The sequence below is a fragment of the Aquarana catesbeiana genome, linkage group LG10 (assembly GCF_042186555.1).
Source record: "Aquarana catesbeiana isolate 2022-GZ linkage group LG10, ASM4218655v1, whole genome shotgun sequence".
Classification (NCBI taxonomy): Eukaryota; Metazoa; Chordata; class Amphibia; order Anura; family Ranidae; genus Aquarana; species Aquarana catesbeiana.
The window spans coordinates 247,368,677-247,391,652 of record NC_133333.1 but is presented as its reverse complement, the minus strand read 5'-3'; the positions used below and the strand labels follow the sequence as shown (position 1 = coordinate 247,391,652).

The 22,976-nt window shown below is 40.6% G+C and overlaps 1 protein-coding gene across 5 annotated transcripts in view; it reads right to left on the bottom strand.

Moving 5' to 3' along the window:
- Positions 1-22,490, bottom strand: part of PRDM16 (PR/SET domain 16) — a gene marked incomplete at its 5' end in the record, with an annotated part of 79,117 nt that extends 56,627 nt beyond the window's left edge. For 3 of the 5 annotated variants that reach the window (XM_073603586.1, XM_073603587.1, XM_073603590.1), the window contains 5 exon segments: positions 3,335-4,739; positions 8,339-8,492; positions 15,334-15,432; positions 15,556-15,703; positions 22,292-22,490. In XM_073603586.1, coding sequence (XP_073459687.1) covers positions 3,335-4,739; positions 8,339-8,492; positions 15,334-15,432; positions 15,556-15,703; positions 22,292-22,490 — 2,005 coding nt within the window. 5 annotated transcript variants of the gene reach the window in all.
- Between the last annotated feature and the right edge of the window lie 486 nt (positions 22,491-22,976).

Below are 22,976 nucleotides of genomic sequence, written 5' to 3'. Positions count from 1 at the left end.
AACACTGCTGCCAATTGCGAGGCAATGGCTTAGTGTTGTCAGCCTGCAACAAGAAGTGTTTTTCCTGGCAGGATCACTAACTTTGCATGCAATAGGTTCACAAAAAATGCCACAGTTAATAAAACGGTATATAGTGACTCATGATGCCACATATACTTAAAAAATAGATTTTGGGTTTACATCCACTTTAATCCAGAGCCTCTCACATTCACCTTAAAAAGCAACTTGGTTTCATGAGTAAATGGATGCAGATCCAATCATTCTGTTCTTGCTGGAAATTTCCCTTGAAAACGTTATATTTTACCAAGTAAAAAAATGGATACTAAATCAGGATGATTAATGCAGGGCCTCATCATTTTGAAGCAGGCTGACTGGTGTGATGAATGGAAGGTCAGCCTAATTGATACATGATCTATGTCATTCGGATGAGGACATTTCCTGTAATTTTATGAGTTAGCATCCTGTGTCTTCTCTCTGGAGCCTCAGCTCGTCCAAGACAGAGAAATAACTAGGACTTCCCTTGATACGAAGCTCAGTTTTCCCTTCAGCACAACACCAGGCTATATATAGCAGGTAGAGAGTGTACAGACAGAAAAACAATAATGGTCACTGGTGGAGTTAAGCCAAAAATTCACGCCTGAGATTGCCCAGTGGTTTGCAGCATTTATATGGTGTTTTATTGGAATTTAACAGTGTCCATATACACCCGAAATACTATGTGGCCAAAACTGTGGAAACCTCTCCAAATGATTAAGTTCAATTGCTTTCAGTGAAGAGTGCTGTTAATGTTACAGCATACAAAAACGTTACAGACCAGTGGTCTCCAAACTGCGGCCCGGCGGCCAGATTCGGCCCTTTTCTTTCCCTTATCCAGCCCTTGAGACACTATTCCTCCCAATGAAGACATTATCCTGCCAACTGCCATCAACAATGGGGCAACATTTCTCCCAATGATAACAATGGGCCACTATTCCTTCCCCTAATAAAAAACGTGGTTACATAGTTACATAGTAGGTGAGGTTGAAAAAAGACACAAGTCCATCAAGTCCAACCTATGTGGTGATGTTTACTCCCAATGATGACCCCCCTAAAGTCTGAAGGACAATAAACTGGTCCTTTGGTTAAAAAGTTTGGAGACCCCTGTTATAGACCAATGTGGGCTACCAACATTGTGACCACAGTTTGGGGAGGGCCCCCTTTCTGTTCCAGCATCCGCTAGACCCTGGTGCAGAAAACTAGCTCCATAAAGTCATGGCTTGACCAGTCCAGTGTGGATTAAATCGAGTGGTCTGCCAAAGCCCTGGCCTCAACCCTACTGAACACCTTTTGAACAAACTGAAATGCCTACAGCGAGCGAGGTCTTCTCATCTCACATCAGCACCTGACCTCACAAATGCATCTTTGGCTAATTGGGCACAAATTCCCCCCAGACACACTTCAAAATCTTGTAGAAAGCATTCCCAGAAGAGTGGAGACTTCTACAGCAATAATGGGTGTGTGTGTATAGATGGGGAATCTCCATTTCGATGATCATGGCATTGGAATGGGACACTAATTCAGCAAGCTAACATAAATTAAATTGGTGTTTACCAAGTTTTGGCCTATATAGAGCTTTTCTATGGTTGGAATCTGTTGGGGCAAATGTTTCGAATGCTTTTCATATTTCTCCAGCAGCAATCTCTCAGTTAGAGTTCCCAGCTCAATGGTCACTCACCTTGGAGGAATGATTTTCTTACTGAATTTGCCATAATATAAAGAACATAAAAATATCTACTAGGAAAAATTAAGTGACTTCTTAATAACTCTAGAGGTAGGTGGCACTGGTAGCTCCACAATGGCAGCCACTAAAAAGATATAAAAAAAAACAAAAAAAAAAAACAGTAGGTGACAGAACACACCAGAGGCCACCCAGAGGATAGGAAAAGGTGACAAAGTTTGAAAACGTTTCTTGTCCTGGTTGAGTTTTTGACATAAATTCTTTTCTCACCACAATAATGGCTTAAGGGCTAAGGGCTACTTACAGTATATGAAATACGTTAAGTTACACATTTATATTAATACTGGGTGAAAGAAAGACTGCAAGGAGATCAAATTGGTTTTAAACATCAGGCCATCACCTTAAAAGTAACTAGACATTTATCCAGTTTAGTAACAATTTTAAAGACCAGTAGATAATATCTATCTATCTATCTATCTATCTATCTATCTATCTATCTATCTATCTATCTATCTATCTATCTATCTATCTATCTATCTATCTATCTATCTATCTATCTATCTATCTCTCTATCTATCTATCTATCTTTAAAAAGATTTTTTAAATATTAAAACTGGCAGGGTAGCTGTAAGCAAACCTGTGTTTTGCAGGTTTGATTTAATCCACCACCTCTTCCAAACATATACTTACCCTTTGTTCTTCTCCCTAGTTCTTCCTCTGTCACAGGGGAGTTCATGTGTAAAATATAACTTCAGCAACTTAAACAATTTGCACATTACACAGGACTTTCCTTTAACTCCTAGTAGCTGACTGGGGCTGCAGGGGAGTGAAAGGAAGTCAGGTAAGAGCTGCTGGGGAAGGATACGTTAAAGTGGGCCTGTTGCTTTTCCCTAATTGGGCAAAGCAAAGGTTCAAATGAAAGGAGAACCCCAGGATCACAAAACTTGAGCCATCTCATGTGGCTCTCTGTAACCAGGCGTTTGCTGGGGATATATTCATAGACAACTATGGGGTCACAACCTAATTCCTAAGAGGAGAAGTGTGGTGGGACTTTCACTTTGGACCTGGACATCTCTACATTGGAGTATGGAAGTATACTGCTTATTACTTCACTTACATCCCCCAGATCAGAAAATCTTGCTGAGCTTCTTTTACAGGTTGTCTCCAAATATACACCAATTGTTCTGACAGTTATTTCAGCATAAAGGATATTGATGATCGTAGCGTAGAGAGATAAAACATTCAAGCATATAACTTCTAAGCAATGATCACTGCATCCATGTAATGCACATATTCCTATCTTCAAACCCTTTAACACAAACTCAAAGCATATTCTTTTCAGTGTTAATACTAAAAAAAAACACAAGCTATACGTAAGTTGTTGCTATAATAGATGTTTTTCCTCTTTACTCTTTTTTTAAACAAGACACGTACAGCAAAATACGTCCCAACAGTCAAAGCTGACATACCTTACAGTTGCGTTGAAACAAGCAAATTAGAGTATCCATATTTAAAGAAGCTAATCGCACATGAATAAAGGGTTGTAGCAGAACTGTATCTAGGCCCCAAAAAATTAGAATGCCACTGTTTCTTGATTAGGTCAAGGTATGTTATTACCTGTAAATGGGGTCCATGAAGAATGGAGAAGGTTTTGCGTAGTGAAGATGTGGCTGTTGCGGAAGAGGAGGCGGAGGAATTTTTGAAAGCATGTCATTGGACACCACTTTCCTTTCACCATAGATATGGTTTTTCCTAGATTCCCTAGCCCCATTTTGACTACTGGCTCTACTTCTGCTACCAATACTGAGGTCCAAGGGTTGCTCCTCTCCCGAAGCCTGGGGCGCCGAAACTTTAGGCGGCATTAAGGCTGACTTAATCTCTTTTGGTTTGGTGGTGAGATCAAATGGTGACTCGGAGCTCGTGCTGACAACTTTCTGAAGGTCCCTAGGAGACTTTGGTTCGGCCTTCATAACCAAGTTGTGATTTAATGTCCGTTCTGAGAAGGTTGGATATAAAGAATGGGGAAAATTGGGTAGAAACTGAAAGGGAAACATGGAATGATAGGGGAGTGAACCCATTTTCTTTTCTTGCATGCCCATAAATCCAGGTCCAAAGTATTTTTCTGCTATAGAAGCAATAGCTTTGATAGAGTCATTGGCTGCCCCCATTGATGGAAGCAGTTGCTCTTCTGGTGGAGGAAAAAAGGAATGTTGAGAATAGAAAAATGACCTTTCAGCAACATTATTAGAACTACTGGAAACAGAACTACTGACAATGTCTTGCTTGCTTTCTAAAGATTTGTTTTTGTCCTTGTTTTTGTCTCTTTCACTGTCAACATCACTATCTAAATCAGAACCAGTACCAGTGGTGGTATCTAAATCTGTCCCCGAGGTGGTGTTGACATCTTCAAAGTCACTTCCATCTGACAAGTCACTGCTCCTGGATTTATGTTTTTCCATGTATGTTTCCATACTGTTCCCAAACTTTTCCTCCAATGAAAGCTGCTGGTTGCTATTGCTGCTGTTTAGAGAGGCCATAAGCGCAAGCTGAGGATTTCCCATTGGGCTAGGAAGCTTGGCTTCCCGAGCATGGTTTAAAGGGCTTTTGAGTAGTGGAGAAGGAGGTAATAAAGGTGGCCGGGGGTAAAGCGACGGAGGAAAAATTCCTGGGAATCCAGGGGCCAATGCTGGAAAAGGAGGAGGAGCGTGTGAAAACGGCAAACCACCTGGATGTGCCCTAGAAGGAAAGTAGTCATTGAAAGCAAGGCTAGAATGATTCATGTTCGGAGAAGGTTTGGACTTGTCCATCAAAGAGCTTGTCAGGGGCAGACCAGGGGCAAATAATCCACTGGGGTTGTAATGGTTTTTGCCTTCACAAAAGCGTCGGTGCTTGTTTAGGGAGGAGGTAGTGCTAAACATCTGTCCACAGTCCTTGCATTTAATCTGCGTACGGCAGTCAGCATGCATTCGTTTATGGCGACACAGGTTGGAGAACTGTGTGTACGATTTGTGGCAGACCTCACCTGGAACACCAACAGAAACCAAGACAAAAAAATGATCAAATAAACATAAATATGCATAAAAAGATCATATAGATGTGTACATTGGTCCTTCAAAGAGGCCAGTTACTTTCACAGAAATGCAATGCATAGATAATTAAAGAGTATATATAGGTTTTTAAAAAAAACAACAAAAAAACAACAACATATTGAATAGAGTAGGGAAGGGTTAGAACCTTGTTTTCTGCATTGCAACTATGTAGACACATCCTGTTTACCACTGTCATCAATACAGGACATTTATCTAAGAGGGGAACTCCCCTCACTTTGCCTAATCCTGGGATGAAAAATCTTTTAATGGGGCACATGGCAAATGGGGTACATTTCAACAGGGGAGGAGGAAACCCGAGGAGTAGAAACCCCTTCTTCATATCAATACCCCACTGATAACGGTACTTTTACTTCTTGACAAACTGGAAAACCATTTTAAGTGGAGATCTTGATATAAAGCATCTACAAGTGTCTTTTACAAATGCATGAAAATATGTGTATGGCTTCTCAGTTTAAAAAAATTTAAAAGATTCAACAATTTGGGATTTATTTTTTTGAAATAAAAGAACATATTGATATCTCTCTCTGTGGCCATCTAACCTTACATGCATGGGGGAGAGATGTCGCAGCTGATATTTGTGCATTCAATTCAAAAAGTTAAAAGCTTGGACATTCATGTAGGGAACAAATGTTATTTTAAAGCACCCAGGAAGATTAGGTGGTTGTTGCCCAACCCAACTGATTTCAGAAGGAGTGGACATTGATTGCAATCAATATTGTCATTTTGGGATCTTATCATGCATTCTATCTCAGGGGTCTCCAAACTTTCTAAACAATGGGCAAGTTTACCGCTCTTCAGATTTACAGGGGCTGGATTGTGGCTATATTGGGTGTAGAAAATGCCCTAATGTTAGTGGGAGTAAACAATACCTCAGGCTAGGCTGGCTGGTCAGTGGGAGTAATTAAAATGTGCAAATTGCCTGTGGTCAGTAGGAGTAGGAATAGAGCCCCATCATTGGTGTCAGTGTGAGAAATGGTGCCCCGTCATTGGTTTCAGTAAGAGAAATAGTGTCCCTTCATTGGTGTCAGTGGGAGGAATAGTATCCCTTCATTGGTTTCAGTGGGAAAAATAGTGCCCATTCATTGGTATCAGTCGGGGGAATAGTGCCCGTTCATTGGTATCAGTGGGAGGAATAGTGCCCCATCATTAGTGTCAGTGGAAGGAATAGTGCCCCATTGTTGGTATCAGTGGGAGAAATAGTGCCCCTTCATTGGTGTCAGTGGGAGGAATAGTGCCCCGTGTTTGGTATCAGTCGAAGGAACAGTGCCCCATTGTTGGTATCAGTGGGAGGAATAGCCCCCCTTTATTGGTATCAGGGGGAGGAATAGTGTCCTGTCTTTGGTGTCAGTGGAAGGAATATTGTCCCATCATTGGCATCAGTGGGAGGAATAGCACCCCTTTATTGGTATCAGTGGGAGGAATAGCACCCCTTTATTGGTATCAGTGGGAGAAATGGTGTCCTGTCTTTGGTGTCAGTGGAAGGAATAGTGCTCCATTGTTGGTATGAATAGGAGGAATTATACCCTACTGTGGGTGTCAGTGTAATGAATGGTGCCTCATCGTTGGTGTCAGTGGGAGGAATGTTGCCTCGTCCAAGGGCCAGCAAAAGACAAGCAAAGGGCCGCATCTGGCCCATGGGCAGCAGTTTTAGAGACCAGTGGCCTAGACGATCAAGCTTGGGCTTTTTTTTTTTTTTTTGGAAAAGCTATAATGGTCAGATCATGGATGAGTGGCAACTTTTTGTCATCTTGTGTGTGAGGTCCATTTCCAGTTGAAATAAATGGTTTAACTTTTACACTTTTTACAATACACATATCATGTTATTCCTAAGTGGAATTAAATTAAGATATTAATATATAAAATATTTTTTCAAAAAACTGGTGTTCATTGTAAACTGACAAGTAAATTATTAATCTCAAACTGAAACATTGTTTTTCATTGCGCAAGTCATTAAAACCATTAGGACAGCTATTAGTAAAATTATAGTCTTTTATTCAGTTTTTCTTTCTCTTGTGGCCTCCACACTCGTTTAAACTGTGCTAAAATATATAAACCTAGTTCCTTGACAAGCAGACATCCCAAATGTGTGAAGTTGGACATTACATGAAGACCCATGCTGGGTAATTTATTAGCTAAGACACTGCACTATGTCTAAAATGCATGAAGAGCCTTGGTCCACTGCCCAGGATCTGCAGTTAGAAATGGTGGATTAGCACGCTATGAAGTTCTAAGCTGCCAATGTACCGTGTCCCAAAGATGACTTTGCTTGTAGAAAATGATGACTACATTATTCTCTGTTTATTTTTACAGAGAAGGAAATGTCATAGGGTTCTCAGTGGTTAGTAGGGAACACTGGGGTGAAAAAGGAAGCAGTTAAATGGGCTTCATTGCTCACACCTGGCTCACTTGCAATTTCTGGTGCTAGCCGACCGGTCAGCTGTGGTAGAGCTAAAAGAAAATACCTTATCGCATCCCTGAAATTGGCCAAGTGAAAAAAAAAATATAATGAAGAGTGGGATCTAATATAGGAGACATGTTGGCAAACAATCAGACAAATGTGGTCAAGGACAGAAGAGTAGTTGGCTTTATTCCTAACAGTTCTAGTGCTAGCCTGATTCTAAAATGTATAATGTAATTTCAGGGATGTGATAAGGTATTTTCTTTGAGTTAGTTCTACCATAGCTTATCACATCCCTGAAATTACATTATACATTTTAGAATGGGGTGCTTTGAAGTTTTGCAGAATTTTTAAGGGTGGCTAAAAAAAGGTTGAGGAACACTGGTCTAAGGTACCTCAACAGCAAGATCTCCCTACCGTAATTCCTGACTCTGCTGTTATCCACTGGGAAGTATTGGGTGCTCTTCTTATTACATTGTTCATAGTATAAAAAAAAAAAAACAATCCACTAGGGAGAGTGGGAGTTTCTGTTAAAGGGTGCAGCAGGTATACAGACCCAGGAACTCGGCCCAGAGATCTCACCAATTGAGTCCCCAGGGGAGAGAAGAAACTATTAGGTGATTTAACTCTCCCGCAGCCACCAAACACTAAAATATCCCTTTTGCGTGGACTGACCCTTTAACTCATGGGTATTCAACCTCGGCCCTCCAGCTGTGGTGAAACTCCAAATCCCATCATGCCTCTCGGAGTCCTGCCTGTGATTGTTAGGGTCTTGCGATGTCTCATGGGACTTGTAGTTTCAAAACAGCTGGAGGGCCAAGGTTGCCTACCCCTGCTTTATCTAATACTAGACTGTCCTTTTTTGGCCACGGCTGGTTACTTCCACCCAATGTAGTAAAGCGAGCAAGGGCCAATCAGAGAACGGCCAGCAAAAAAGTCCTTTCTAACATACAGAAAAAGTATTTCCCTGTTCAGCCTGGGACCTGACTGTGGACTTGCTGTGGTTCTCTACTTGGGTGGTTGCACAGGCTTCTCTTGTAATTTGCCTTGTGGTTTTTATGGGTTTTTACAGGAAAGCAGAGAAAGGATCTAATTTCGAGCAAGATGACTTACATATGAAAGGTTTGACAGTGCTATGAATGTGCTTGTGCTGCTTGAGACCTGACGAGGTGGCAAAGGTTTTGCCGCAGTCAGGACAGGCGTGTGCCCTGGCTCCGACGTGCTGGGAACGGATATGCCGCTGGAGGTTGCTGGGGTCAGTGAATACCTGAAACAATTAACAAAAAAAAGGAAAAATCACCAAATCACAAATAATTCGGCATGCATAGAAGGTGTCTTTAAACATAATGAATATGCAATGGAAAGATCAGACAAAGTAAACCACTGGCCTCTCAATAAACACAGATCGGGTCAATCCCTGGTGTTCTGTTAAAACTCTTGGTGACCCCATCTTTTCTGTATTCCAGTAATATAATTACTAGTGGCAAAAGACTTGACTGCTTGCTAAATGAAGCAGTGGCAAGGGGTAGCCCGTGTATATAGGAATATGCTAAAATTTGTGATTAACCAAAACTAAAGTTGCAGGCGTGGAATCTTATCTAGAATGCTTAGATATTTAGGTTTTAAGGGTCTCAAAGCAGAACTCTGGGCAAACAGCTAAATACGCAGTTGAGATAAATTTAGGGTTGATCGTTTTATCTGCTAAAGAACTTGTAATTTTGCTCAACCAACAGCCTGGAATATCTGATTACTACTTCCAGGTTGGGATTTATATATCCCTGGATCAAGTCCTACTTGTTGGATGGAGGTTATGGTGGTCCATTGGGGAGCCTGGAGGTGGAGAGCTAGGAAAACTGCATGGCTGAACCAGGTAATTAATGTATCAGCTTCCTGGCTATACATGTAAATTTCAAGACTTACTGAGCAGAGATCTTTAGACAGGTAAGTCTGTTCACATACTTTATATGTATTTAATCTGTGTATTTATCTGTTTGCGTAAAGTTCAGCTTTACAATTTCCTGGTTTCTGGTTGTGATCGGCAACCCAGAGAGCCGATTAACATTAGAGGTGTTACTGTTGGTCTAGAAAATCAACCTGCTCTTTCTAATACCCCTCATTTGTTGGGTTTTGGAAAACATATTATCTACAGTGGATCCCATATCTTTTATAAATGTAAAGAATGTATCTATTAGGTGATGATGGTGAGTGTGGCAATGCTCCTTGTGACATTGATTTCAACATTCACATTACCATTTGTCAGTCTGCAAAATTACACTTGATGAACATTATCTGTAGGGTTCAAAAAATTGCCCTAAGCTTTGTTCACCAAGCAGTGAATGTTGCTCAAGGCACACTTTATAACAGTTACAGGTAGAATGCCCGAGTTTTCAAGAGTATTTGAACAATTTTTAATGGGTACATTAAAGAAAAGACTACATATAGTAACATGGAATGGTACCACCAGGCCACCATAGTCACAAATGATGTCATACATTCACTCCTGGTGCTTTTGTTTGTAACCAAAGATATGACAGTGCTACTTGTCTTACAGTAACAGTAATGGTATTGAATATATTGATAGATTTTGAGGTCTACAGACTTTATATGTCAGTCAAATGCTATAAAAGGTCCTTTTACTATTAAAAGTATACTATTGTTACTTTTTTTTACTATAAAAAACACTTTGTGTGGGTAGTCAAATTTGCCTCTTGGCCGTCTATAGTATTAGTTAGAGTACCGAAAATCATATTTATATTTTATTTTGCATATAGTAAGGAGTAGGAGATTCAGCCATGTAAATCCTATAATTAAAAAAAAATATTTGGCTTTCGTTATATATTTAAGTCAATCAAAAGCCATTTTTGTTCTTTTGAATGGAGTAGGGAAGGGTTAAACGTTTTTTTTTTTGTTGCTGTCCCATTGGGGAGATTTCTCTTTCAATTTCCTGGAGACACGCCATGAAGTCAGAGGAAATCGTTCCGAAGTGGGTGAAATACCCTCTTAGTCAGGGTGTCTCTATTGGAAAATTCCTCCATTCCTGTTCTGGTGACAACTGTAATGTTTTTCATTTCCCACTGATCACCAGGACAAATACACTATACTGTTAAAAGTATTGGGACGCCTGCCTTTACACGCACATGAACTTTAATGGCATCCCAGTCTTAGTCTGTAGGGTTCAATATTGAGTTGGCCCTCCCTTTGCAGCTATAACAGCTTCAACTCTTCTGGGAAGGCTGTCCACAAGGTTTAGGAGTGTGTCTATGGGAATGTTTGACCATTCTTCCAGAAGCACATTTTGTGAGGTCAGGAACTGATTTAGGATTGACTCACTCATCCATGTCTTTATGGACCTTGCTTTGTGCACTGGTGCGCATTCACGTTGGAACAGGAAGGGGCTATCCCCGAACTGTTCCCACAAAGTTGGGAGCATGAAATTGTCCAAAATGTCTTGGTATGCTGATGTGTTCCCTTCACTGGAACTAAGGGGGCCAAGCCCAACCCCTGAAAAACATCCCCACACCATAATCCCCCCTCCACCAAATGATTTGGACCAGTGCAAGCAAGGTCCATAAAGACATGGATGAGCGTTTTTGGGGTGGAGGAACCTGACCTCAACCTGATAGAACACCTTCGGGATGAATTAGAGCAGAGATTGCGAGTCAGGCCAATGCACTTCTGGAAGAATGGTCAAACATTCCCATAGACAAACTCTTAAACCTTGCAGACAGCCTTCCCAGAAGAGTTGAAGCTGTTATAGCTGCAAAGGGTGGGCCAACTCAATATTGAACCCTACGGACTAAGTCTGGGATGCCAATAAAGTTCATGTGGGTGTAAAGGCAGGCGTCCCAATACTTTTGACCATATAGTGTATGTTAAAACTCCCCAGTGTGGACACAGACAGCAATAACAACTTCACAGAAGTTCTATTATTATCTAACCCTACCCAATTAAACCCAAGACTAAGAAGAAAATCTTTAGCTTTGGAAATACTTTGTCTTACTGGTTGATGCTACTGACCGGCGCTGTTGAACGCAATCAGCGTCCACATTCAGAAAAGGCCAGTCATAAGAGTTGATTTACTAAAGGCAAATAGACTGTGCACTTTGCAAGTGCAGTTGCTCCAGAGATTAGAAAATGAGATGAAGCTTCAGTGTGCAAATAATACCCAATCACATGTGAATGAAAAAAAAAATAGCATTTTTTGCTTGCACATGATTGGATGATAGAAGTCAGCAGAGGTTTACTAAGCTCTGGATAAACTGCACTTGCAGAGGTGCGACTACCAGAAGTGCGCAGTCAATTTGCCTTTAGTAAAACAACCTCATGATGCCTCTATCTGTGCTGCTGCCTACAGGCCAAAGCTACCTAGTCTGTCCCGGGATATAGGTGAATGACTGCGGGGGGGGGGGACTCCTCTCATGTTCTCTTGTTGCTTAAATGCTGCCCATAGTGACCACAATTCATTATATTTTCCAATTACAGAGGAAAGGTGGATAGGCAACTGGTTGTTATGGCCAAAAGTCCTAATATATCTTTGTTCCTGTTACCCTAAATTTGCTCTGGAGAAGAAATTGTTCTCATACAGCACATCGGCAAATGATTGTGATAGGGTACCAGGTTTTCCATCCCAGGGAGCTTGCAAGCCAAATCCTAAACCATGGACAGGCAACATATGAGGAGTATGGAGGGGGTTCCCTCTGTTTTGCTACAAAATTGGCCAATCTTTCATTTGTCCTGGAAAACTCATTTAAACGTAATTACAATTCCTGACATCTTCTAATATGTCACATCTCTTTTTTTTTTTAAGCAAATATAACTACTTCTTATCCCATCCTTAACAAGCCACAAGTAAGTACACTGGCTTTGCGTGTGCCATTGACGCCCAAGTAATAATGTATCTTTGCACCAAGTTAAATAAAAAAAATTGTTACCCCAGTTTATCTTGGCCGGTAGAAGAAACTTTACAGTGGTTTACTAGGCAACCCAATCCACCACAGTAAAGTGGCATTTTAACCCATTTTGACGTAACATCAAACGGCTGCCAAAAAAATATTTAATAGAACAGGAGGTTTTACAAATGACTTTTAACACTGAGGAAATGGAAACCTTTAGACAGTTAGTGACTTTTTTTTTTTTGTTTGTCAGATCAGAATATCATAAAGTATATAACACACACACCTAAAGTTCAAACGCTTAAAGTTTCTGGAAGCCGGGAGTCACATTTCTTTTTTTAGTTGTTGAAATCCTTCCTTCTAACTAAAGGGAGAGGCATGCAAGACTTTTTTTTTTTTAACCAAAATGTCTGAAGGAAAACTTGTTCTTGTTGCCCCCCCAGCAACCAAAAACTCTCCCCAAATACTACCCTTTGGAGGTGAGTGGATTTTTTGGCTTCTATGACCACCTAAGGCCCATTCAAGACCTTGCGCTCAATAATAATAAATACATTTGGAATTTGGTTGGTATTCTTATTTGGCTACCTCTAGTTTTTAAATAATAAAAAAAAAAAAACCTTTCAAAATGGTTTGGGTTTCTTTATTAGAAGTTGTCTCCCCCCTTCTTTTTTATTTATGTATGTGTGATATTTTGCATATTTTTACATATATATTGGAATATTCAATAATAATTTGTTATATAAAAAAAGAAAAGTTGTACCTCAAAAAGTTTTGGCTTTTCCATGCCTTTGAAGGCTTGTTTTTGGGTACCAACCAGGAAGATTCACCCTGGATTCATCCTGGTGACCACTGTTACCAGTATGAAGAGTGATGTGAAATCCAAATGTTTAAGTTGTCAAAGGAACGGGATTTAAGGGGAAGTCTTCCAATATGGAAAACTATTCCAGTGACAATTGTCTAATGCCAGGAACACGGGAAATGTTCGATGTGAGCTTGATGTTGGAAAGTCAAACCGTGTGTAGGCTCCATCGAACATTTGCTGTTGGAATCTCCACCCACAACTGTTTGAGAACAGGTTCTCAAATTTTCATCCAACTTAACTTTGTTGTCGGAAAGTCCGATTGCGTGTACACAAGTCCACAAAAGTTCACGCACGCTCCGAATCAAGCAGAAGGAGCCGCACTGGCTATTGAACTTCCTTTTTCTCGGCTCGTCGTACGTCTTGTACGTCACCGCGTTCTTGACGTTTGGAATTTTGGGCCAACGTTTGTGTGACCGTGTGTATACAAGACAAGTTGGAGCCAACATCCTTCGGAAAAAAATCCATGGTTTTGTTGGCGGAAAGTCCGATCGTGTGTACGCGGCACAAGGATGGTTATCCCCCACTTTGGAGAGACCTTTTCCCACTTACTTTTGTGTCTCTGAAAAAGGTAGAAAAGGGAGATAATCCCTCCCAACACTAAAAAAAAAAAAAAAAACCCTAAAACTTTCTCTTTACACCTTGCACCTTTAAAAAAACAGGAGCTAGCCAAAAGGTTGTCTCCTAAATGCCAAACTTTCTCCATTCATCAATGGCCAATGAAACACAACAGTTATCCTACATTTCCATATCCTTAGTACCATAGTGCCATATAGAAGAGATTATTCTTTTGCCGTGGCTAAACAATAATATTTTATCTTTTACATATTTTGGAGAGGTTTTATATCCTTAGTCTATCACTAAACCCAGAAAGAAATCCTTATATTTATACCCCTGGTTTTAATTGCTTGGAAGTGTATTACAGTACAAGCCATGAACCACAGTGATGCGATCTAACCAGCAAAGCCTAAAGTAGAACTATAGGCAAAACTTTTCTTTTTTTTTCATTTTGGATAGAGCAAGGAATAGCTATAACCCCTGTAAGTTTCTTTTTTGCCACCTGTGTCCTATTGTGAAGATTTCCCTTCACTTCTTGTCCCATAGTCAAACAGGAAGTGAGAGGACATTCCTTCAAATTAAGGGAATTCCTTGGGGACCCCCAGGTCACCTTAGAACTAGAGCCCCCATTGGCAGATTTCCAATCTATCACTTTTCTGGGGACAAACAAAAAAATTTGGGATTTTCTTTTACTTTCACTTTAAATGATAATGGTATAGAGGGCAAATAGCGAGAGTGAATCTCCCTAATGAGGACACGGACAGCAGTTATACTTTAAGGAAGCTCTAATGCAGGGATCTCCAAACTACGGCCCTCCAGCTGTTGTGGAACTACACGTCCCACGAGGCATTGTAAAACTCTGACATTCACAGGCATGACTAGGCGTGATGGGAATTGAGCAACTGGAGGGCCATAGTTTGGAGACCCCTGCTTCTAATGCTTCACACATGATGGTTCTTCAAACTATGGCTGGGAAAAGGATCATAGTTTGGAGACCCCTGCATCTAATGCTTCACATATGATGGTTCTTCAAACTACGGCTGGGAAAAGGATCATAGTTTGGAGACCCCTGCATCTAATGCTTCACACATGATGGTTCTTCATACTACGGCTGGGAAAAGGATCATAGTTTGGAGACCCCTGCATCTAATGCTTCACACATGAGGGTTCTTCAAACTATGGCTGGGAAAACCGAATTAATAAAAGAACAATTGTGATTTGCCTAAAGCTTACTTTTGCCCCAGTTAGCCCTGAAGAAGGGAGATTTGGAAAATGAAACGCGTAGACTTCCAAAAAAAAACAAAAAACCTTTTTTCAAATCTGGCCGTTCTACTAATTTAACCTTTTGGTGAGCCAATTTCTTTTACACTACAACCTTATCGAGGTACCCCAGCGGGTGGTGAGCACCTGAGTTCTCAAAGCTGCCTTTGTTCTACGCTGACATTTCAAGATTTATCATTGTTTAGCTACATTATCGAGAAAGCAAATGATTGTAAGTTCTAGTAACAATCTTAACCCAACTCGTCTATAACACAAATTTTCCAATGTGTATTTAAAAAGCTAAAGAAAGAAACTGGTTCCTGTGGGACAACACAGACAGTTACCCTCTCAGACACTTTTGCGTGTAATGTCCTGCATGGCTCCCCCCCCACCTTTCTACTGGTTCCCAGGAGAGGTTTTGCTAAGGCAAAAATAACACTTCAGATCTGCTGGCTGACGGGGAGAACAAGCCGCCAGAAACTTTGCGCTTGTGACTGTGTGTGGTCGTGCAACAAATGTAACTATGCTGTGACACTGACGTCTACTTTAGGTGTGTGAGGTTCCGCTTCAGTGTTGTTGTTGCAGTTCAAATATATGGGTAATCTGGAAGGAAGATCGCTTGGGAACCAGGAATCGTTCTGCAAAGGACATACGTGAGACATAGATCATTCCAAGCGTCAGCCTCAGCTCACACGTTGAGTGACATGACAAGTGACAAAATAAAAATACAAAAAAAAAAAATGAAATCAACCAACCGGTACCTTTACGCAGTTCTCACACTCAAACCGCTTGCCGCTGTCGTGTGACATCTGATGGCGAATCAGGTTGGATTTCCAGTTGAAGGCCTTAGGGCACTGGTCACATTTGTACTCCCGCTCTTCTGTATGAATTATCATATGCTGTTCCAAGCTGAAAGATGGACATGGTTTGCCACAAGTAAGAAAACTGACAAAGGGTATTAGTGGTTAGCCACATGCTCACATTTTGTGGGACTAGAAGCAACCTGAAAACATCTTTTAAAGTGATTCTAAAGGTTATAATTAAAAAAAGACAAAAAAAAACCCAAAATTGTTATACTTACCTGCTCTGATCTGCACAGAGAAGCCCCGATCTTCTTCTTTTTGGATCCCCCGCTGGAAGTCCTGGCTCCCCCCCCCGCCGAGTGCCCCCAATAGCAAACTGCTTGCTATAGGGACACTCGAGCAGGCTCGCTCACATGCCACACTCCTGTGAATGGGCATTGTCCATTCAACACGGAGTGCAGCTCAGCTCCACCCCCTGCTCTCTCCCCATTGGCTCACTGGCTATGATTGTCCCGCTGCTATGTGAGCCAATGTGGGGAGAGAGGTCCGGGAGAGCCGCTGCTCTCATGCACATAGCTTGATCAAGATAGCGCTCAGGTAAGTGAGTATAAGAGTGTGTAGGATGGGGGGGTTGGGGGGGCTGCACCCAGAAGGTTTTTTTTTTACCTTAATGCATACAATGTACAATGAATTAAGGAAAAGAAAAAACCTTCTGCCTTTATAATCTCTTTAAGTGGAGGCATTGAGCATTTCCTCTCTGCCCACACTGACACACCCTATTTTGATGAAAGTTCACGATCTGCACACAATTCTGTCTGGTTTTGAGAATTTAAAATAAGTAAACGGTCACCAATCAGAACAATTCTGGCACATTTCACCCAAAAATGTGCTTCTCGAAACAGCCTATTAACTTAAAGAGGCCGAAATTATGTGATTATTCGCTTCAACTATCCAGTTGTTTTCAGATGACATATGTAAACAGGGATTTATTTATTTTTAATCACGAGTTCACCCTGCGCTCAGGAGCGTGAGCACAAAATCAAAATTGAACAAAACAAATTAAAGTAAAAATAATAAAATGAAAAATTAAGTAGCAAAATAAAATGAAAAATTAAGTAGAAAAATAAAATGAAAAATTAAGTAAAAAAATAAAAACGTTCACCGCAGCTGCCTTTATCCAATACCAAATATTACATATGAACTTAAAAATAGGAGTGCCAACCTACTGCTACTCTGATTTTAAAGCAGTGCTGTGTTACATACAAAACTTATCACCAATATAATGAAAATAGTGCACCAAAAAGTCCCAACAAGTCCATAAAACTGTGAAAACTCTGATGCAATATTATTCAAGCGTCCGCCAGATACTCCCGTGGTCACCACGTGCAAACTGTGAGGCACCCCCTGTAACAAAGTCAGAAGGACAAAATAGGTTGGGGCTTTGGCACTCTTATTTTTTAAGTTTATTTCTAATATTAGGGGTTTATTTTTGACATGATTGGATAATGGACAATTTTCGAATTGTTTAGTAAATCAGCTTCAAAGTGCATGTAAAACCGAACAATGGACCTCCCTTATTTGCTAAATTTGGACTTTTAAATATACCATAGAAAGTGTTTTTATTTCTGTTCAATAAGTGAAATAACGACCTGTTGATGCTGCTGGAAATCCAATTAGCTATTTTTTTTTTTTTATTACATTTTACTGTGAGAATGTAATTAGCAAAAACAATGGTCGCCAAATTTGGCCGACAAATGAAGTAAAGAAAAACAATATATAGTATGTTGGTTGAGAGAGGCCTAGCAGTGCTGGGTCTAGTGGTGTACATTATTAATAATAAACTTTATTTTATATAGCGCCTTTAAAGGTGGCTTCTCAAAGCGCTTTACAAGGAAAACACAAGAAATAGTAAGAATAACATAAAGGAAAAGGGACAATTAAATTTAAAGAAAAACGTTTTTTTAGATTTGATTTGAATGGGTTTAGAAAAGATGACTATCTGATGTTCTTAGGAAGTGAATTCCAGAGTTTTGGAGGATAGCAGGAGAAAGCTCAGTGAGTAGGGGGACACACACGGAAAACCAGAATTTGAGGTGCAGAGGTTACGGGGGGGAGTAAGTTGATAAAAGTTCAGAGAGATAATGGGGTGCCAAGCCATGCAGACCCTTATAGGTGAGCCAGAGGATCTTAAAGTTCATGCAAAACCTGACAGGTAGCCAGTGCAAGGTCTCCAGGATAAGATACATTAAGAAATATTTGAATAGATGGCAGTTGGACTAGTAAGTAGCAAGCAAAGGGAAGAGGGGGAGGCCTCAATTTTTAGGTTAATTCAATTTAAGAGAGGCCTTGAATGTCAAGTGGGGGATCGTTAGCTTGGAGTCTGAGTATATACCATTGAGTATATTAACAGCCTTTGCATTATGGATTGTTGAGTTTCTACGAGCAAGGTTTGAATGAAATGTTGAAGACATTTCCAACACGTAATTTCTTATGCAGGGAGGCCTCCACCCATTCCATGTGAAAAACCTAGGATAATTTAGCTATACATAAAGAAATAGTAGGAGGTTCTGGGTAGATCCACTTATGCAAAAAAAAAGTCTTCTGTGCCACAAGGAATATGATAGTAAGCAGTTACTTGAGATTTTAATGCCCGGGAAATTAATTAGGCCAAAAAGAGTCCATTCGGGAGTTTAACTTGATACTGCGGAACTGAAATTTCAAACGTCTTTATTAGCCTTTCAAACAATTTTATGGAGATGAGGAGAGTTTTCTGCAGTCCTAGCACCCTCCCTGCCCTAAGGCCAACTGGAAAGATCACCAGCTTAAAATAAAAGAAAAAAAAGCCAGGAAAAAAAGCAAAAAACTATAACAGCCACCACATCCAAAGACTACTAAGCTGCAATGTGTAAACTTTGTGGTCTTGGGTTCAAATACATCTAAATCATAAAGCTCTTCAACCTTCTAGAACTTGGAAACTTTTGAGTAAATCTGGAAAACTTTGATCCAGCACTGATGCCAGGGAAGAGGGTAGCTGGTTCCCAGAAGGGCAGCAGAGATTCTGATATAGGGGATTATCATTACACCATAGTAACAGCCAGGATAGTGGAGGCCCTAAAAATATTTGTATTTTTTTAGTTTGCTTTGATCTCAGTAATATGAAAGACTCTTTGTAATCGAAAAACACAGATACCCTCTGAGCTCCCAAAGAAGAGGAACGCTGACCTGCTGGCACTTTGAAAAGAGGAGGCAAGAGGGTGTACATGGGTGTTGGGATCATTCATGGGAAGGGTTCGCCTACCATGGAACGGGGGGCATAGACAAAGCTCCAGCAGGTGGCATAACAGGGTCTTAACTGGAAAATAATTCCCGTAGAGTGTACTAACAGACAGTGACACATTCCAATAGACGGCTACGCTCCTTGCCTTATTGAAATCTACATCTGCGTTCTAGCATTTAAGCAACCAAGAAAATAAATCATGAGTAATGACTGTATAAGACAACAAATAACTCGAAAGCTCAATACTGGTTGCAGTCCAATAAACACAAAAGTTTTCTTTCCAACTAAAACCCATTTTTTTTTTTTTTTTTTTACTGGCCTCTTTCAATTCCCTGCAACAGACAGGAACCCAATATTATCCTGAAGGAAAGAAAAGTCTATAATCTGACCTAGAATGTTGGTAAGAAGGGTCAAGTGGATTTGTGACAGCGGAGACAATTGAAAAAAGGCAAACACAACATAAAAGCTCTGCCTAGTCCAAGTACTCTAAATTATTCCTCTTTACGTACATAGCTAAGAAAGCAATATAAGATTGTAACTTTACGTCTTGTGGAAAAATGATATGGCTAGATTGAAGCGTAGTTTGCTACCTTGCAGAGCGTGAAATATATTTTCTAGAAAAAAAAAATGTGATTATTATGGTTCTAAAATGTTAAAAAATATAATTATTATATAGAAAATAGATATTACATATATATAATGATAGATATAGATGTTATATATGGATAATAAAAAGATATAGATTAAAAAAATCAGCTCTGTGAATTGCTTCAAAATTATTTAGAGAGCTGAAAAATGTTATACGAGCACAGTGGCTTTAATTTCCAAAATACCTGATATAAAGCCATGTTTTTTAGGAATAGCCATTGAATTGCAATGCAGTTACAGATTTCAGTTAACTAGGTTATGCCTGTTGCAGGATGTATTAAAATTGTAATATGACCATGCCAATTGGTCAGGTCATTATGGCAATGGTGTGGTGGTCTAAGGCCAGCCCTTCATGCTTCGAATTCCGAAAATAATTTTCTCTCAGAAATCTTTTCAAAGAATTTTTCACTCAAATTTTGCACCATTAGTGGGCCCCAGCAAATGGTGTGGTCATCAAATTTGAGTGATTGGGCATCTTGGAAATTTTTTGGAAAAACAAAAGATTTTTTAATCAATGATTCCCAGAAAGAAAAGAAGATTCCCGGCCGTGAAAATTATTTTCTAAAGCAACATGAGGCTGAAATTGAAGGCTTGGTTGGTCAAATTTCAAAATCAATGGTGGGCACCATCGAAACACAAAACGCACAGAATTTCTGATTTTCGAAAGAAACTTTGTTCAGAATTTGACCCATGTATGTCCTGCATAAGACTGTAAAAGAAGTATAATACAACCATGTCTAGGTCATATTAGAGATGTAAAGGTCTATATCTTTATAGAGTGTAATGGAATGTTTTTTTATGACCAAGTCCACAAGTCGAGTGGTCAGGTCATTGCTAGTGATGGATGTAGAGTGGTGATTGATCTCTTTACAGGTGGAATAGCATCTAGCTGTCTGATCACGTCTGGGACTTTATACTGCTAGGTGTGCAATGTAATATAATTGTATTTTAATGAAGCCCAGCGGACGTTCATTTTTGGGGGTGCATCTTGAGAATGTACTACACTATGCTGAAAATAGGAAAAAATCAGCCACACTCCAATTAGCTCTTCTTGAAGTATTTCTTAATAATCCACGTGTCTCCAACTCAAAACCAGCCCTACCAGACACACTCCACCACCCCTGACCTACTCACAAGGATAGGGGAAGCATGCCAGTGGTGGTGGAGTGTGTCTGGTAGGGCTGGCTTTGGGTTGGAGACATCACTGTATGCAGTCACCTCACTGATTATTGGAAATACTGCAAGAAGAACTAATTGGAGTGCAGCTAATTATTTTGCTATTTTCCATAAAGAGTGGAGATGGACTGTGATGGCCGCCATCCAGGTTGTCCATGTGCAGAAGAGGCCAGTCTTCTTGAGTGGAGCTATGGATTTGTGTGTTTCTGTGCTATGATCATGTCCCATGGTTGGTCATGTTGAAGGTCTACTGTTCAATGTAAAGATTGTTATATAACTGCATTATGACCATGACTATTGTTCAGCCAATGTGCAGGTGTTCTCTGTATAAAGTGTAATAGAAAGGCAAAATGATCGTGTCCAGTGGCCAGGACTGGAGGTTTAGTGTTCTCTGTCCATCTAGAACAGCCTTTATCATCCAGGTTTCTGTGGAACATTAAGGTTCCTCCAGAGGTTGCTAGGGGATTTTATGAACAATTTCGGCCTCTCAGATAAGTAACTGCTGACACCAATGATCTTTTTGTAATCTGTAAGGAAGACATTTTTCCCAATGACTACAAATGAAAGGGTTGTTTTTCAGGATTTGAGCTTGACCCCTTAGTTCCAGTGAAGGGAACTCTTAAGGTGTCAGCATACCAGGACATGTTGGACAATTTCATGCTCCTCCCAACTTCATGGGAACAGTTTGGGGATGGCCCCTTCCTGTTCCAACATGACTGCCCACCAGTACATAATGCAAGGTCCATAAAGACATGGATGAGCGCGTTAGGGGTGGAGGAACTTGACTGGCCTGCACAGAGTCCTGACCTCAACCCAAAAAAAACCCACTATGGGAATAATTAAAGTGGAGACTTTGAGCCGGGCCTTCTCATCCAACATTACTGTGCCTGACCTCACAAATGCGCTTCTGGAGGAATGGTCGAACATTCCCATAGACACACTTCTAAACCTTGTGGACAGCCTTCTCAGAAGAGTTGAAGCTGTTATAGCTGCAAAGGGTGGGCCAACCCAATATTGAACCCTACGGACTAAGACTGGGATGCCATTAAAGTTCATGTGCGTATAAAGCAGTGGTTCTCAACTCCTGTCCTCCGGACCCACTAACAGATCAGATTTTAGGTACCCTGTTTCCCCGAAAATAAGACCTAGCGTGATTGTCGTTGATGGCTGCAATATAAGCCCTACCCCCCAAATAAGCCCTAGTTAAAGTCCTTGTAGGTCTTATTTTCAGGGTAGGCCTTATTTTCGGGGAAACAGGGTAGGGATTATTTGGGGGGTAGGGCTTATATTGCAGCCATCACCGACAATCACGCTAGGTCTTATTTTCGGGGAAACAGGGTATTAACTTGGGGAGATGCAGACTAGAATACTGCAATCCCTGAGCAGCAAATGATATCACCTGTGATGTATTGCAGTTATCTTGCAAACCTGGCCTGTTAGTGGGTCCTGAGGACAGAAGTTGAGCACCACTGGTGTAAAGGCAGGCGTCCCAAGACTTTTGGTAATATAGTGTACATAGCTCACTAGACAGATACATAGAATGGCACATAGGACTCCCAGTGACCATTGCTTGCTTTGCCCACAGTATCTTACCTGTATTTGTTAGGAAAGAGGCGCTCACAGTCTTTGCACTCATGTACTTGTTCATTATCGAAACCCTCTTGCTTGATCTCCTCGCTCAGAGACTCGTAGATGTGGTTCACCGTGTTGCAGGCATACTTCTGGTGCCGCCTCAAATCTAGCTTGGACTGGAAAAGTTCGTCACAGTCTTCACAGCGAAACGTGTGTTCCTCTGTAGATGAAAGAAACGTTGGGGGGAACATAAGCCAAACAGAGAGAGAGACCCAGAAACGTAACCCATGTGTCGGAACCTTGGAAAAGTCTCCTCATCATTTGGAGAAGATCACACCCTCTTCCAGTTTTTAGAATTTTTTTTTTTTTTAATTTTTTTTTTTTTTTTAATCAACATCTAAATCATATTCACTGCATGTCTAAGAGCGTGATCCGTAAAAGTTTTATAACTTTAGTCCCGGCGTGCACATCTAGCATAGACAAGACGTAAGACTTTGGTTGCATTGTTCAGCAAAATGGGCTTCAGACAACAATTGCCGATCAAAGCGGGAGATAAGAAAACCACGGAGGGAGAAGGCATTAATAGCATAATATATACAATAAATGATTATCACCAAGGTCAAACAAATTCACATAAGGGCAGCTGTTAATACGTTTATGAAGCAGCATCCTGACTGCGGTGCCAAGTTAAACAATTGGGTCCCAG